The 18,644-nt window shown below is 40.1% G+C and overlaps 1 protein-coding gene across 2 annotated transcripts in view; it reads left to right on the forward strand.

The window, feature by feature from the left end:
• LOC137677104 (F-BAR domain only protein 2-like) overlaps positions 1 to 18,644 on the forward strand; it is a 117,844-nt gene that overhangs the window by 63,693 nt on the left and 35,507 nt on the right. For both annotated transcript variants that reach the window (XM_068424291.1, XM_068424292.1), the window contains 5 exons: positions 5,871 to 5,895; positions 12,427 to 12,481; positions 16,105 to 16,283; positions 16,872 to 16,883; positions 17,307 to 17,331. In XM_068424291.1, coding sequence (XP_068280392.1) covers positions 5,871 to 5,895; positions 12,427 to 12,481; positions 16,105 to 16,283; positions 16,872 to 16,883; positions 17,307 to 17,331 — 296 coding nt within the window. The remainder of the gene's footprint in view (positions 1 to 5,870; positions 5,896 to 12,426; positions 12,482 to 16,104; positions 16,284 to 16,871; positions 16,884 to 17,306; positions 17,332 to 18,644) is intronic.

Below are 18,644 nucleotides of genomic sequence, written 5' to 3' on the forward strand. Positions count from 1 at the left end.
TCCCTCAGCCGTTCCTTGTAGTTCAGACCCTCCAGACCCTTCCCCAGCTTGGTCGCCCTCCTCTGGACTCGCTCCAACACCTCAACATCTCTCTTGAAGTGCGGGGCCCAGAACTGGACACAGGATTCAAGGTGCGGCCTCACCAGTGCCGAGTACAGAGGGACGATCACTTCCCTAGACCGGCTGGCTACACTGTTCCTAATAGAGGCCAGGATGCCATTGGCCTTCTTGGCCACCTGGGCACACTGCTGGCTCATGTTTAGCCGGCTGTCGATCAGCACCCCCAGGTCTCTTTCTGTCAGGCTACTTTCTAACCACTCCTCCCCCAGCCTGTAGCGCTGCATGGGGTTGTTGTGGCCGAAGTGTAAGACCCGGCACTTCTTCTTGTTGAACCTCATGCCGTTGGTCTCGGCCCATCTATCTAACCTGTCCAGATCCCTCTGTAGGGCCTTCCTACCCTCCAGCAGATCAACACTCCCACCCAGCTTGGTGTCATCTGCTAATTTGCTGAGGGTGCACTCAATCCCTACGTCTAGATCATCTATAAAGATATTGAACAGCACCGGCCCCAGAACTGAGCCCTGGGGAACACCGCTAGTGACCGGCCGCCAGCTGGACTTTGCCCCATTCACCACCACTCTCTGGGCTCGGCCGTCCAGCCAGTTTTTAACCCGTTGAAGAGTCCACCCATCCAAGCCCTGGGCAGCCAGTTTGTCTAGGAGGATGCTGTGGGAGACCGTGTCGAATGCCTTACTGAAGTCTAGATAGATACATCCACAGCCCGGCCCTCATCTACTAAGCGGGTCACTTGGTCATAGAAGGAGACCAGGTTGGTCAAGCAGGACCTGCCTTTCATGAATCCATGTTGGCTGGCCCCGATGCCCCGATTGTCCTGCATGTGCCGTGTAATGGCACTCAGGATGATCTGTTCCATCACCTTGCCTGGCACCGAGGTCAGGCTGACAGGCCTATAGTTCCCTGGATCATCCTTCCGACCCTTCTTGTAGATGGGCGTTACATTTGCTAATTTCCAGTCAGCTGGAACTTCTCCAGTTAACCAGGACTGCCGGTAGATAATAGAGAGTGGTTTAGCAAGTTCACTTGCCAGTTCCTTCATTACTCTGGGGTGAATCCCATCCGGGCCCATAGCCTTGTGGGTGTCCAACTGGCACAGCAGGTCACTAACCGTCTCCTCCTGGATTACGGGGGGTTCACACAGCCCCCCGACCCTAACTTCAGGCTCTGGGGGCCGAGTCTCCTGAGGACAACCTGTCCTGACATTAAAGACCGAGGCAAAGAAGGCATTGAGCACCTCTGCCTTTTCCTCATCCCCTGACACTACACTACCCTCCTCATTCAGCAGTGGAGGCTCTCCTTGACCCTCCTTTTGCTGTTGATGTATTTGTAGAAGTATTTTTGTTGTCTTTGACTGTAGCAGCCAAATCAAGCTCTAATTGAGCTTTGGCCCTTCTAATCTTCTCCCTACACGACCTGGCCACGTCCCTATAGAGCTCCCAAGTTACCCGACCCTTCTTCCAGAGCAAGTAGGCTCTCTTTTTTCCTTAAGTTCTAGCCTAAGTTCTCTGTTTAACCAGGCCGGTCTTTTTCCCCGACGGCTTGTCTTCCTACACACCAGGACAGCCTGCTCCTGAATATTTAGCAATTCCTTTTCAAAGCACGTCCAGCCTTCCTGGACTCCTTGTACCCACAACTTACTTTGTTCCTTGATAAATTAATCTTGGAAAAGCCACCTGCTATTCATGTGTCAGTCGCATGATTGGTGTTCCAAGCTCATATGCGTTGATGACTGTTTCTTTGTGGGTTTTCAGAGAACAGATTGAAACTAGAGGAGTTCTTGGCCCAGCTATGGCTCAGGCCTTTACCTCCTTTGGAGCCTGTATCAAACTACTGTTAGTTTGGTTAAGGGGTCGAGTGCATCTGTCACAACTGCTCTTTAGGTGTAAAACATACTGAAATGACACATCAGAAGAAAAGCTAAAAGCCTGTAGTAGCTTTGTGGTTTGAGCTCTTAAGTGTCATTAACATTAATTGTATGTATGCTTCAAAGAGATAATATACCCCAGGATATTTAAATTAATGTAACTGATCAAAATACAAACCCTACTGCAGACAAATACAAGAGAAAGTATTAAGGGTCTGATTCTGCAACCCCTTTCTCATTTAGTTAACTAACCAATCACAGTGAATTTACCTATATGTGGGAGGGCTGACTGAGTCAGGCCCTAATTTTCTAAATCAAATCTTTCCTTCATATTAAAGGAAGATAGCTAACCTTGACATGGTGATTTCAGAAAGACATTTCTTGGCTGTTTTTAGCAACGCAATTTAATCCTGAATTGTAGCGTTTGGGAAACTTATTTGACTTTCCTTCCATCCTCAGTTACGATGAGCAATAAGTAAGAATATCAATAATATGTCGCACTTACCTAAAGCCCTTCATTTCATGATCTTTAAGGACTCCATGGACATGAATAAATTAAGCATTATGACAACAGTCTGGAAGTAAGTAATGTTGTGTGATAAGGAAGAAATTGAAGTGTGAGGAGTGACATGAATTACCCAAATTGAGTCAGTGGCTGATCAGGAAGCAGAATCCGGACGTCCTAGCTCTTGCTTTCCTCTTCTAACCACTAAGCACATTTCCACACTCGATTACTGGGTGTTTTGTTTTAGCAAAATCAAAACAAAAAAATCTCATCAAAATGCTACAGTAAGAAAATCATGAATCAGAAAACATCTGGATCATGAGAGTGCTTGAGGAAGTTGCATCCCAACGGTCTTTCCACACACCTTTCCCAGGGAAGCAAAGAGAAAAACAAGAGGAGCTATACGCGAGAAAATGTTGCAAGATTCCCCCTATGGTTTCCTACCTGGGTCCTCTGCATATATTTTTAAAGCAAATTACATGCAAAACTCAGAGATGTGTGACTGTAAGGGGAGTGGAGGAAGGGAAACTGTGCACTCACCCACCCACCGTGCTCCTCATAGGTGCTACCAGGTGTTCTCTTCACCTCACTCTCAAGATGAATGAAAAATCATAGAATGGTTTCAGTTGGAAGGGACCTTAAAGATCATCTAGTGCCAACTCCCCTGCCATGGGCAGGGACACCTTTCCACTAGACCAGGTTGCTCAAAGCCTCGTCCAACCTGGCCTTAAACACTGCCGGGGAGGGGGCAGCCACAACTTCTCTGGGCAATCTGTGCCAGTGTCTCACCACCCTCACAGCAAAGAATTTCTTCCTCAGATCTCATCTCAATCTCCCCTCTTTCAGTTTAAAACCGTTTCTCCTCGTCCTGTCACTACATGTCCTTGTAAAAAGTCCCTCTCCAGCTTTCCTGTAGGCCCTTCAGATACTGGAAGATACACAGGCGCGGTCTCCGTTACCCTCGAGTGCCAGGGCCAGGCTCTGGCACTCCCTGCAGCCTGCCACCTGGACCTCCGCATGCTTCCACGGCAGGTCCGTTTGCATTGCCATGTTCTTTCTGGCACTCGCAGAGGACTTAGGGCCCCGCCGAGTGGAGACCATTCATGGACTGTCCTCTTGCCCCCATGGGAGGGAGACCGCACCTTCCTGCTCGCCCTGTTTGCGAGCTCTGGGTCGCTTGCGCTCCCCAGGGGCCCTTCAAATATCCAGCGGTGCTTCCGGCTACGCCCCCTCTTTGCCTCATTCGTTGCCGGGAACTTCTGGGTCCAGACGGGACTCGGGGCTGCTGCTCGGGTGGCCCTGAGTACGGAAACCTCCCGGTACAGCCCGACCTCACCCTCGCCCCAGACTCACCTCAGTCGCTGTCACCGCTGCCGCTGCTGCTGCCGCCGCTGCCGACTGACTGATCATATGTGCATTTTATAATTAAATCTGGCCAGGGATGTCAAGGGCAACAAGAAATGCTTCGACAGGTATGTCAGTGATAAAAGGAAGACTAGGGAAAAGGTGGGCCCTCTCCGGAAGGAAATGGGAGACCTGGTTACCTGGGATAGGGAGGAGGCTGAGGTACTCAATGACTTCTTTGACTCAGTTTTCACCGGCAAGTGCTCTAGCCTAACCACCCAAGTCGCAGAAGGCAGAGGCAGGGACTGGAAGGATGAAGAACTGCCCACTGTAGGAAGGCAAATCGTATCCTGGGCTGCATCCCCAGCAGCGTGGCCAGCAGGTCGAGGGAGGTGATTCTGCCCCTTTACTCCGCTCTCGTGAGACCCCCCCCTGCAGTGCTGCATTCAGCTCTGGGGCCCCCAAGATAAGAAGGACATGGAGCTGTTGGAGCAAGTCCAGAGGAGGCCACGGAGATGCTCAGAGGGCTGGAGCACCTCTGCTATGGAGACAGGCTGAGAGAGTTGGGGCTCTTCAGCCTGGAGAAGAGAAGGCTCTGGGGAGACCTTCTAGCACCTTCCAGTGCCTGAAGGGGCTACAGGAAAGCTGGAGAGGGGCTTTTTACAAGGGCAAGTAGTGACAGGACGAGGGGGAACGGTTTTAAACTGAAAGAGGGGAGATTTAGATTAGATATTAGGAAGAAATTCTTTGCTGTGAGGGTGGTGAGACCCTGGCCCAGGTTGCCCAGAGCAGCTGTGGCTGCCCCCTCCCTGGCAGTGTTCAAGGCCAGGTTGGATGGGGCTGGGAGCAACCCGGTCTGGTGGAAGGTGTCCCTGCCTGTGGCAGGGGGGTTGGAACTAGATGGGCTTTAAGGTCCCTTCCAACCGAAACAATTCTATGATTCTAAGATAAGTCAATTAGAAACTTGGTCACATGTGTTTTCTTTGGTGTGGGGCCTTTCAGAGGAGATGGGATCCTTCATCTCACTGTCAATTCCTTAACAGCCTGTACTGAATTCTGTATTGATGCTTCCATGTTAGCAAGTTTTCATATCTGGTTTTAAAGACACTGTAGTTTTTACATTTAACTTATTTAGTCTTTCAGAAAACATGATTTAGTTTGCTACAAATTTGATATATTTTCTCTTTTTTTAATAAGTACACATTTAAGATGTTTAGTTTGACTATATAAAACCTGTCGTTCAGTTATACTGGCACTTATGGCTTTATTTGTCAGGGTGCAGATTAGAGAGGACCTGTATGCTACTCAAGTATTTCCACAAACTGTAAATGTAATTGCTTCTGCTTTTTGCATAGATCAGTGAGAGAGATTCAGTATCATTAATTTTTTAAAAATATTAATGCTTAAATCCAAGTTATATCAGAAAAATATAACACTTGTGATTAATGTGCTTGCAATCACTGCCTTTCTGCTGACAACTTTTTTTTTTTGTTTAAGTGTTTCTTAAGAGGGTATTCTATTATGTTTTCCAGCATCTTCTGGTGCTTGACTTCAACTGTGCTTGACAAACTCAAACTAAGAATGAAATTCCAGAAGAGAGAAGCTCTGAATTCCTTTAAGAATAGTCTTAATTGCTTTAAGAACTGGTTATTGTCCAAAATGTTTTGCAATTGTGTGTGGACTATTTCATTAGGATTGGTGACTTTTATTTATTATGCACATCATCCATAGAGACCTGACTCTTAAAGTATATTCATCCAAAATACAGTGTGATACTCTGGACTTCCCTTGATATTTTTTTTTTTTTTTTTCACTGTGATGTGATTTTTGTTTTTCAGCATTTACTATGAATTTTTCTTCTGCAGTAATTTTAGCATAAACTTTCAGCTTTTTATTTAAATCTCATTCAGTTGAATGTGGATTATTGATAACAAAAAGTTTAACAGAGTTTGAGAGGTAAATGGGTCAAATGCAATGTTTCAAATTCATTGAAAATATTAAAGGAAGTACCAGAACTGTATGAATAAAATCATATGTGCATTTTATAATTGTATATTTTCTTTCTTTATTTTTTAATAGGGAGTGTCCAGATACAGACTCAGTTGTAAGTAGACTTATTTCCAACACAAATGCATATGCTAACATTGTCAAGCACTACAATCTGAAACTTGACTTATATACAGTACCTGCAATGTATTATTTATGTGATAGAAGATTTAATATTTTGATAACATAGTTGTGTTAATTTTGCTCAAAACATAATCTTTATCAGTATATACAAATATGCATCAGTAATACATTTATATTTCCTAACAATCTTAGGTTTTAAACAAGGTGGTTTTACTGCAATTATTTGCTACTTTGTTTTGCAAATTTATAGTTTAAATTGCTTGACAAATAGATTCTAATTAAAAAAAAGGTTCAGAGGACCCAACTTTACATCATAATATTCCTCTGCTTATTACTGTCTCTTTGGGGAACCCTTCTAATAATAATGGAGTTCTGCATGATCACTGGCAATAGTGTGTAGGAATATACTTTTTTAAATATGGCTTTAAATGCAGTATCTCGATGCACTTTATTCATGGTTTGTTTTTCATTGCTCTCAGTTTGATCTGTGATACGTCTTACAATTTTATTTATTAAATAAGTGACAGCTGCAAATGAAATTCGTACGTGAATGCTTTTTTATTTCCTTAACTGAGGAATTAATTTCTTTTTATTTAAACATGTACGTTGTCTTGAATTATATGTAAAGGGGATTGCAGCTTCCTATAGCTATAGTAGGGAATAATTTACAGAATTATTTAAGTGACTTTCCGTAGACTGATTTGTTTTTCAGTTCATTCATTTAGATGGCAATTATATTAAACAATTTAAGTTTCCAAGCTCACCTGTTTTGTGGATTTTCTTCTTTGCATTTAATATCTGAGAGTTTTAGCACCTAATGTTAAAACTTATTTTAAGAACTTGGTTTAAAAAATCTAGTAGAACCATTCTTCTAAATAAGGAAAACTAAATTTTGCCACATAATAGAACTGTATGTGCATGATGAACAGCCTTATAAGCATAATTTGAGACAGTTATTTTATCCTGTACAAAGTCATCTTGATTTAGAGCACATTTCTTGGGTATGTTTAAAGTAACATAACTTTAGAATCACCCATATAATTATCAGATTTTTCATGGAAATAATGTCTTTTGACAGTTCAGATTGAGTCATTGGAGTGAAACACAACTGGGTTTGATGTGCACTGTTTATTTTCTTCCTTGCTTATTTTGGTCTCTACATTTAAAAAAAAAATTTCAACAAATTCAACTGTAAATGTGTCTGACATTCTGGCTGCATGAGGCACACCATATGATCATTTAATTGCTCTGTCTAGATGCAATTTATATATGGTTTAAAAAAAAAAAAAAAGACCTAACTTTCATAGTGTCTAACAACAAAACTAATACTTTTGTTGTATTCTCTTTTTTTATGCCCAACATTTTATGAATGCATTTGGAATTTAAAATGTGACCTATCATTTCTTCCTGCTTTTCACAAGCAACAGTATTATTCTAAATGGTAGAATGCTTTAATAGCAGAAGCTATTACTGTCCTTCTCATGAAAAATGATGCAGCATACCATAGATGAGATTAATTTCACCCCTTACAAACAAGCACGCCAGAGTGCTTTTACATTTTAAGGCTGGCATCCTCTTCTAGAAGGTCCCATTTCAAATGTTTTTCATTTTTCTTGTCTTTTACTTTAAGATTTCTTTTCTGTTTCATTTTTCAAACTTGATCTAGTTATAGCCATCTATATTGTTATCTCTATGAGGATTTGTTTTGTATGCATCTTTGCAATAAATTACACATTTCAAGAAATTAAACTTGGAAAAGTATTATTGCAAAAAAAAATTTAAAGCAACTGTTATTTTTGTTTGATTGCTAGAAAATACTGAGGACCATCCCTCAGAAAATTCAACTTATTTAAAGTGTCTCAATTATGATTTTGGTCAGCTTTGGTCACTCACAGAAAATTTCTATATCTGGCTTTTATATTATTAACAAGATCTTTTTTTTTTAAATGTGCCTTTTGTTTATTTGTCAAGTATTTTAATTTTTGTTCTCTTGTGTGAAAGGATTATTTATAGCTATAAGCACTGAGGTAATTGAAATAAATTTGAAATTTTAGAAATTAAGGATCTGGTAAGAACTGAATTCAATACTTTATCTACCAGTTCTATGTGATATTGTGGATCTATCAACATACAGTATGTAGCCAATACCATTAGGGCCTTCTCACTAGTCCAAAATGTATAATGCAGTGTGTTCTAACTTGTATTCTCTGTTTTCAGAAAACAAAGCAGTGAGATGGTCCTAAGAAATGTCTTTTGTACCAAAATGGAAGTTCTCAGATTTATCTTTGGCAAGCTATCTGCTTATGCTCATCCTTTTTTTTGTAGCCACCAGATTATATATATGGGAAAATATAATTTTAATGCATATGAATAAATTGCTATTTCCTGTCAATAATTTTTTGTAACTGCTATAAGGGTTTTTTAGGTGATCATGAGTAGGAAGGCAGCTGTGAACTGAGAACTGGTACTTGTTAAAAAGGTTGACTGCTTCAATAAGCAGTCTCTGTTTAAATATGGATTACAGTATGTCATGAGATTCAAAATTCCTGTGCTGTTATATGCCTATCTACGCATGTAACTTCCATTAAGTTAAGCCTTGACAATTAAGAAAAATAGGAAGTTAACTGTGTGTACACTAGAAAGAGACAGCAAGTGAAGTTTGACTCTGTGTTTATTACCTAGCAAGTTGCTCTATGGGCAGAACTAATTGTCTTGTTTCCTATGGGTTTGCCATGTCTCTAGGGATGGTCTATAGGAAGATACGAGCTCTAGTAGAAACTTTTCTTCTGGAGAAGCATTTACAAGGTTCCATTTGTGTCCAGTAAGATCTGAGTTTGGATTGCAGTCCTTCCCTTGGTTGGGATACTTGCAGATCTCTCTTCTACTTGACTGCCTATTTTCATGAAGACTGTAATAATGTTGTTATCCGAGTCCTCTGTTCTGTCTGTCAAATCCATTTGAAATTGTCCAGTAAGTTCAAAAGTAATTAGGAAGGGAGACACAGATGCACAGAAAATAGTGCTGAACCTTTTTTCATAGGAAACTGGAATGCAAACAAATATAGCGAGGCATCCAAAACTTTTCATTAACCTCTTTACATATGAGTGTAGCATAATTAAGGTTATATAGACTTATACACCATTTTTGTTGCTAGGGACTGATTGAATTTGGAACTTTCAAACTCTAATTTGTGGAACCCAAGTGTAACCTTTAGTATAATTAAATTTTTTTTTATTTGCATTTTGTAATGTTTGGTTCTGGCGTATTTTGAATAGCTGCTGTTGATACAGGGTACGAGGCTTTGTAGTCACAGTACAAGACAGGAGCACTTTGAATACCTGATTTTCTTTCTGCATCTCTGGTAATGGAAGAAAGTGACTGGCTGCTCTTTGGTTTTGTGTCTTTTGGGTTAATAGGCACCCTAAGGAGAGGAAGCTGAGAATATGTTATACCTCTGTCTTAACCGAAGGATATACTTGAGTCAAATTTACATCTCAAATATATTGAAACCAGAGAGGTTCTTTTTTCTCCTGTTCAGGTTATGAGCTTCAACTGCTTACTTTCAGTTCGCTTTGGTCCTCATCTGGATGTACAGGAAGTCAGTCTAGTTCAGTAAAATGGTAGAAAGTTCATCTGTCAAAAAAAGAAAGAGTGAGCTGTTCAGCTCAGCAGTATCTTGAAGCATGCTCTGAGGAAAACTTGATAAGGAGCTCTCATAACCACTGTAGATATCCCAGAAGAAGAGAAAATGGGCAGAAATCAAACTGAAGTGCAGTTAAGGTTCTTTGCTTCTTGACACATTGACCAACCTGTGAGCAGTTGCTAATGTTGCTGAGGAAGGGCCAAATGAAGTAGCTAGACTGCAGTATTCTCCGCATGTTCCTCTCTTGTCCTTTGTACGTACCTCAGAGGAACCAATGACATGGTTATGGTATGGCTTCTTCCATTGCTTTTTGGATGCCAGAGGGGATAGAGCAAGGAAACTGAGTAAAAGTATTGACTGAAATTCTAAAAATAAGTTTTGGGAATAGAATGCTCAGTCCTCGTGCTTTTTGTATAGGCAGTTTTACTTCATTACTTATTATGTCCTTATTTTTTATTTCTTTAAAAAAGTATTCACACCATAAAGTTTGTCAAACATACTGATACAAAGGCAGCGTTATAAACCCTACATTTTTTATGTATATTTAAAACTATATAATACCTTAATAATGTGTTGTATTACATCTGCAGACACAGGGAAAACTCTGTGGTTTTTATAGTTATATGTTTAATTGCTGGATAGAACCTCTGAGAATGTGAAACCTTCTAAGGAAGTCCACCTTTCCATTGACTTCCAGAGAGTTCAAGTCACATCCATATTGAGATTATTTTTACTGCAAATACTACAAATAACATGTTTGGATAGGGGGCTAGGCCCTCATCCACAATCATATTAATAACTACTACTTACGGAAATGCAAAATTTGCAAAGATCATCTTCTTCTGTGTTGAAGTTCAAAAATGACACATGTATACAGGAAGGTTGTGTTTTTTTCCTCTGTTCAGTGTGGTAGGCAAATCAGGTCTTGCCTGCATTGTGTGCCTGGTACTTAAAAGATGCACTGTGATCCACCATAACATATAGTTCTGTCTTTGTAGGAGTGTGGAGAAGGGAGTAAGAATTAGTTAGGTAAATGTAAATGCCTTCATTAGCATGCGATTTGTGACTATGTATCTGACCCGAAGGACTGTGTCTTCTACTACTGTTACAAAATATCGATTAGTAAATAAAGTTCTGATGTTTCAGAAAGCAGAACTGTCCAACTGTTCAAAATGTTGAAAACAATATTTTGAAATTACTACTTAACTTGTAAGTAAGATTTTGAGATACCATTTTGCTTGTATGTGACACAATTTGTCCTTGTCAATACAAAGGTACATTAAGTATCTCTTCCACCCTTTGTCATTTTTATAAGAAATTTCTAACTGGTAAAATCATAGAATCATTAGGTTGGAAAGGACCTTTAAGATCATCGAGTCCAACTGTAAACCTAACACTGCCAAGGCCACCACTAAGCCATGTCCCTAAGCACCACATCTACTCGTCTTTTAAATACCTCCAGGGATGGTGACTCCACCACTCCCCAGGGCAGCCTGTTCCAATGCTTGATAACCCTTTCAGTGAAGATTTTTTTCCTGATATCCAATTTAAACCTCCCCTGGCACAACTTGAGGCTGTTTCCTCTCATCCTATCACTTGTTACTTGGGAGAAGAGACTGACCCCCACCTCGCTACAAGCTCCTTTCAGGCAGTTGTAGAGAGCGAGAAGGTCTCCCCTCAGCCTCCTTTTCTCCAAGCTAAACACCCCCAGGTCCCTCAGCCGCTCCTCATAAGACTTGTTTTCTAGACCCTTCACCAGCTTCGTTGCCCTTCTTTGGACTCTCTCCAGCACCTCAATGTCTTTCTTGTAGTGAGGAATTTTGAAGACATCTGGGATGTGTCTTTTGTAATAAACTTACTGTAGCATCTCAGCAGTTCACATAGACTAAATATGCATTCAAAGTCATGAGCGGGCTTTTCTTTTTCTGTTTTGAATGGGGAAAGTATCTGTGTATCCAAGTCTATCCTTTTATATATAATATACACGAGTGTGGTTTTTTGCACATTTTTAAAATTTAGGTTATCATATTAGAGCCTTGTTTCTCTCTGTCCCAAAGCACTTTTATGAAACTGAGTGCTTAGCTAAGAATTCTAAATTAATTTAAACACCATTTTCTTCAATTAATATTTAATTGCCTGCAATAACTGAAAATCTGAACTAGTTTGAAGTTCCAAGATGCTTATTAGCTTTAAAAATCCAGGGCGGTGCTGGAGATGCATATATGAAAACTTTGGAACCTGATTTTGAGCACTTGTATTTTAAGTATCATCCATGCATTTTAATTAATGTGGATATTCTTTGCTAAAGCAACAGTACAGGCTTGCTGTCTTTTCAAGGGGGAGAGAGGAAGTTGCAACCTGTATAACCTGGAATGCTTTTACTCACATATTAAAGTACTGACTAGTGCTTAGGAAAGGTTATGCTCCTGCATCATCAGAGCCTCCAGTGGCTTAGCTGAAATAATTAGAAGTAGAAATTGGGAAAATATTTGGGGCTGAGAGGATTGTAGGCTTATTTAACACTCAGTAGTAAAGTTAAAATGCTTCTATTGGTTTCTGACCTTTTTGATAGAATACCAGTAAAAACAGATGCATTAAAACTTGCCAATTTTCATAGGAAATTTGGAGGTTGTTTTGTTGCATTGTGTTCCTGAGGTATCTTATCTGTCACACTACTCCTGAACTGTAGAGCATGACTTGAGATAACTGTAATAATTAATAATGAATAACAATTACTTTCATGAGGTGGTGTAAACAAATTTTAATTTGTCAATGATATACAATTCAGTCTAATGTAAGAACAACATATTTTTTTGAGTTATTTGTCAATACCATCATTTTTGTTGTTTTTTTTTTTTTTAGAACATTCCTGATGTCGATGATGAAGGATACAGCATTAAACCAGAAGCATCACAGGATATCCTTTTTGCTATTATTGTGCCAAGTTATGTCCTGTTATTACAATTATTTGGGGAGGGGAAATACTCATTAAAGTGTTAAGTCAAGGAAGATGAATGACATTCATGCTTATGTTGCAACCTTGTAGTCTTATGTTCATAGCTTCTGCAAAATGCACAAAATTTTGTCTAGCTTAGATTTTCTGTGTGTGTAAATGTTAAAGGTTAGATCAGATGTCTTAGGAACTTTAAGAGGATTTTTTTTTTTGTCTGACAGAAAAAACAAACAAACAAAAAAACCCAAACACCAACCAAAAAACCAAACCTGAACAAAAGCTTTAAAGTAACCATGTGGATCTTTCTCCATGAAAAGCTTTCAGAGAGTTTGTAAAGTAAAGTTTATAAATTCTTTTAAACATACTGAGTGGTTTTCTGTTCTATACCTGTGCTCTCCCCCCTTTTTAATAACACCATTAAAAAGACTGGGAGCTCTAGCAGTCTAGAAATAGAATTTCTGTTAATTAATGAAGTATCATGTTGTTTCTAATTGGTGCTTCTAACTTTTATTGTATTTTTAATGATAGTTTTGATATGCAGAATAGGTTTTTGTTATGAGTAATTTTTTATGGATTTCATTACTTTCTCTGACCTTCCTTTGAAGAAAAAGATTCTTTTCCTCTTTTTTTCTTCCATCATAAATAGAGGGAAGCTCTAAAGAGCTGGGAATAATTGCTGTAGATCTAAGCAAGCCTAATATGTCAGCAAGATAGCTAATTTTTGGAAATGTATTCACTGATTTTTCTGGGGACTACAGGTAAAATAAAAAGTAAACTTACATTTTGCAATTACTTTAAATTGTGAAAACTTTTAACCAGTTGAGAACACCTTAAAGTGGGCCAGTCCATCATCATAGCTTCTCTGTTCTCATCAACTTTGCCGAATATGCCTCTTGCCCCCAGTGAAGGTTCCTGTACTGATAAAAATAGTTTTTTATCTCTTATTTACATAATTGGTATAAAAGCGAAAGACTATTATCCAGTTCTGGGGAGGGGTGTGCATTATTTCATGTTTTGCATATTTTTATGAAATGGAGGCAGGAGTGAATAGCATTCATGCTTTCTAAATTATTCACCTAGGCATCCTTTTGTCCATTATCCTTTTTGTCAGGAAGCAATGGAAAAGGCCATATATCCAGTGGAAAAATCTCAATGGTTTGCAATTTGTGTCAGCCAGGTAGTACTTCACCTTCGGAACATCATAGAATCATAGAATCATAGAATGGTTTGGGTTGGAAGGGACCTTAAAGATCATCTAGTCCCAACCCCCCTGCCACAGGCAGGGACACCTTCCACCAGACCAGGTTGCTCCCAGCCCCATCCAACCTGGCCTTGAACACTGCCAGGGAGGGGGCAGCCACAGCTGCTCTGGGCAACCTGGGCCAGGCTCTCACCACCCTCACAGCAAAGAAATTCTTCCTAATATCTAATCTCAATCTCCCCTCTTTCAGTTTAAAACCGTTACTCCTTGTCCTATCACTCCATGCCCTTGTAAAAAGCCCCTCTCCCGCTTTCCTGTAGCCCCTTCAGGCACTGGAAGGCTGCTATGAGGTCTCCCCGGAGCCTTCTCTTCTCCAGGCTGAACAGCCCCAACTCTCTCAGCCTGTCTCCATAGCAGAGGTGCTCCAGCCCTCTGATCATCTCCGTGGCCTCCTCTGGACTCGCTCCAACAGCTCCGTGTCCTTCTTCTGTTGGGCACCCCAGAGCTGGACGCAGCACTGCAGGGGGGGTCTCACGAGAGCGGAGTAAAGGGGCAGAATCACCTCCCTCGACCTGCTGGCCACGCTGCTGGGGATGCAGCCCAGGACACGGTTGGCCTTCTGGGCTGCAAGGATGCACTGCTGGCTCATGGTGAGCTTCTGGAGGAGGTGGTCCTTGAATATTAACCAGCTTTCTTGGGCCCCTCTTCCCTCCAGGGCTTTATCCCAAGGGACTCTCCCAAGCAGGTCCCTGAAGAGGCCAAAGTCTGCTCTCCTCAAGTCCAGGGTGGTGAGCTTGCTGCGTGCCCTCCTTGCTGCCCTATGGATCTTAAACTCCACCATTTCATGGTCGCTGCAGCCAAGGCTGCCCTTGAGCTTCATGTCCCCCACCAGCCCCTCCTTGTTAGTGAGAATAAGGTCCAGCATGGCACCTCTCCTCGTTGGCTCTTCTGTCATTTGGAGAATCTTGAACAGATTCACAAAGTCATCAGTTCCCTTCCTCTTTTCCTCCCTTAGCCTCCAATAGTGGATATTTATTCTGTTGATAGGAACTCTTGAGATGATTTGTTGGAGGACATTATTTTACCATAACGACAGTCTTAATAAGGCCAGTCTTAAGTGTTGAAAAAACACTCGTTCTAAAAATTACTGAGTGACATTTCAGTTCATGGCATTCAAGTGTAAACTGATCTTTGTCAGTAACCATTTAATAGACCTAATACCTCGGTGGTCGGCTCATGCCGCTTTACAAGAGCCACCTGATTGGTAGGAAATGAATCTTGAAACTCGGTGATAACTTTCAAGGCAAGAAATCTTTTGGTGAAATGAAAAACAACTTGTCTTTTTAAAATTTTCTTTTCCAGATGTGATCCATTTTCGGGGACAGATAGGCTGTAAGATGAAGACGTTTGCCTTTTTCCTCACCATGTCTCAGGGTTTCTTTCAGTTGAATTGGATTTGGAATGCCTTTAGGGTTCAGGGTTTTAATCTTTGTCAGGGAATAGTTTGAAGAGATTTCATTCAAGTGACTGGCATATTTCCAAGTGAAAATAACAGATGTGAGGTATAGAATATGTATGCTCCCCCTAGGTGGCAAAGACACTTTTATGTTTCAGTAGAGGAAAATTTTCAACTTGTTTCTTGTCAAAACAACTGCATCTTTTAAGACTTAGTATAGGCCTTTCAGAGCTTTTGTTGAATGCAGTTTCTGTGCATATAAAGAACCAAGGCTAAATTCATCTGTATATTTTGCTTATTTTGAGGGCTGAGTTGTCATTGTGATTCCTTTTTAGCCAAGGATGACAGTGCTTTAAGTGGCTGATGGGGTTTAGTTTACTGTGCAGCCTTCTGTGTAACTGGCATCCTTTGTTGCAAAATTTTCAGTGCCTCTGCAAAAAGGGCAAGTAATGGTGGCTACTGTTATGCTTGGTACAGATGCCATGGGCATTTCATTGCTAATTGAAAAGACTAGGACTTTCCCTCACTTGGTTTAAAAGGATTTCTGCAAGGCATATATTTTTCATACATGTGTTAGAATCCTTTGTTGAGTCTTACAAATCATAAATTTAACATACAGAAGTGTTGCTATTGTAGAGTCTTTCATTTATCCTGATGCTTTCAAATATGCAGTTGTTCAGTTATATGACATCATGCCTTTGATAACAGAATACCATTATGAAGATGAATGGAATATAAAAACTAAATTTTAACTCTGAGTTGTGATTTTTGAACAGTGCATATAATTGAAGTGTCTATATGAGCGCACAGAGAGCTTAGGCAGCATTGTTTATCTGTGGTGTTTACTTAATATGAACATTTTGTAGAGAGTAATTATGAAACAGATTAAACAGATGAATTTGAAGTATTTCCACCTTAACTGAGAAAAACATACCAAAGAGAACCATTTCTATTCATCCAGTGATTCTGACTCTGAAGATGATGAACCCAGGAGGTTTCATGTAGAAATAAAACCTGTCCAGTCAAATAATAGCTCTCATTATACCGTGCCTTCCTTGGATGAATTAAAAGTATCTATAGGGAGCATTGCTCTTTCTCCAGCAATATCTGTAAGTAATTTTGTTCCTTGTATTTTTAATGAGTAGAGAAGAAAAGTGGTAAGGAATCTTTAGCATTAACATATATTTTAGTGTTCAGAATTTATGCGAGGTTCAAGTTCAATAATTCTTTTTTTCTTGTGCGCTAGATCATCTTTGATACACTTTATTGCAATGTAATGTTAAGTAATTCTCCTTTCTCAGATTTTAACTTTACCTTGAGACTTGGGAGTGCTCAGTCCTTGTCTTTCTGCTGTTGCCACCATAAGACATTTGAATACATATGGAGTTAGCTGAGCACAGCTTTTAACATAGTTTACTAATTCGTATTCAATAATATACAAACCTTTAAAACAGATCATATAATGTGGATACATATAACTTTTACAGTGCAGCTTTATTGTATGTATTCTGCCAAACCATAGAATGATCCTTTATACCATGGGATGATATTACAAATAAATAGTATTAAAGTATGCTAGTACAGTATTCAGATCAGAATATAGATGGCTCTGATTTTAAGGAAAATATTATGCATATTAAGATATTAATGATGATTTTTCTCCCCCCCCCCCCCCCCCCCCCCCGTTTTGAAAGCAGAAACACAGTTCTGTAAGTACAAAATGGCTTTTTATTCACATTTTTATATTAAATCCAAGTAAGTGTAGTATGTGAGAAAGTTATTGGGAAAACCTTAAGAATGTTTCTATTCTTACCTGTCAGGCATACCATGTGATATAAAAGCTCTTTAATTTTACTGGCCAAGCCTGTCAAGGGATTTAATTGTACTGTTGCCTTTGTCAGCTCCCCAGTTTTCATTCCTGCCTTTTCTTTCCAGTGTGGCAGGCATGCACTAGTTGCTCTGTCCTGGCTCATGTTCTGGTCTTCTGCAAGCTCCAGAATGTTCTGCCTGGCATTGAAAGCAAAATATCCCATGGAAAGTTGAGTGGAAATAAGAACCCTGGGACTAAAAGTGTTTTATTTGACAGTTGGTAAAAGAATTTATTCTTACGGGCTTGTTTTTTTCTGTTTCAGGCACAAATGAATCAAAATTCACCCAGTAAGTGTGAATATTTAACTTTTAGTCTATTTATGTTAGTTTTTTAACATAGCATGAAAATATTTTTTTTATTGTTGAAGGAATAAACTTATTAACTATTTGTATTTTAAGTAGAAAAAAATATTTCTCTTGTCAGTTCTAGGTACCTGTCACGGTTTAAAGCTGGGCTGGCTATTAAACTGATGGCAGATGCTCTCTATTAACCCTTTCCTGCCCTAAGAAGAGGAAGGAAAAGAGAAAAGGGAGAGAGACTTAAAGGTTGGAAAGTTAAAACAGTTTTAACAAGCTATAAAAATGAAAAAGAGAATAATAATAGAAATAATGAAATATATACAAATATATACAAAACCAAGATCGAGCTCCCCTGATGATGATCACATCACCAGTGGCCTTGCAGGGCAGGCTCTGGGAAGGCCCAGACTGGACTCAGCGACAGAAGAACTGGATTCAGGAACACACGGATTGGGATCAAAGACAGGAGAAAAACGGACAGAGTCCTCTTCGGACACTGGCCATAGAAGAGGGTGCGACCCTTGTGATCCCTCAGCTTTACACTGAGAATGACGTGTATGGGATGGAATACCTTGTTGGTCAATTTTGGGTCACCTGCCCTGTCTGTTTCTCCCTGGAGGTGCGACCCTTCTGCAGTTCTTCACTTGTGGATAATGAGGAAATTAGCAGTGACCTTGGTTTCCCTAGGAATAAGTCTAAGCAAGAGCCTTTCTGCATACTGTTCCTACTGTTACCTTGGTAATAACTACAAACTTCGAGCGTTATCAGTCCTAGAAGCAGACACTGTCTGCAAAACATGCAGTTACTTTCAGAAAGTGCAGCCACACAGAAGAAACTTAGCTGAAAGTAAAAATCCCTGAAAGGAAAAATCCCTGAAAGGAAAATTGGCTCTGTTCTAGTCCAAACCAGGACTTTCCACCCCTTATTCCATACCATTCACGTCATACTCAGATCACCACTACCTTTTCGTTTTCAAATATATATACACATATCACCAGTTTATGATTCATCTCTATACAAAAAGTTCATTAAGTTCATTTAGTTCAGGATTGTGGGTTTCCATCTGGCTACCAGTCTCCCAGGGCAGGAGAGATGGTATGAGCTTTGTCACAGTTCGTGCCCACAGGTTGCAGGTTAAAGATGTCAGTCTCGAGGAGGTTACTGGACGCCACTTGCAGCTAGCTCTGGTCTCATCACCACTGCCTTAACCTGAAAGACACTTACGAACACTGTTAGTATTATGCAGCAATTAACATCATGCAGTTCAGAATTAAGTGTTCTCACCCAGGATGAGATCACCT

The sequence above is a fragment of the Nyctibius grandis genome, assembly GCF_013368605.1.
Source record: "Nyctibius grandis isolate bNycGra1 chromosome W unlocalized genomic scaffold, bNycGra1.pri SUPER_W_unloc_1, whole genome shotgun sequence".
NCBI lineage: Eukaryota > Metazoa > Chordata > Aves > Nyctibiiformes > Nyctibiidae > Nyctibius > Nyctibius grandis.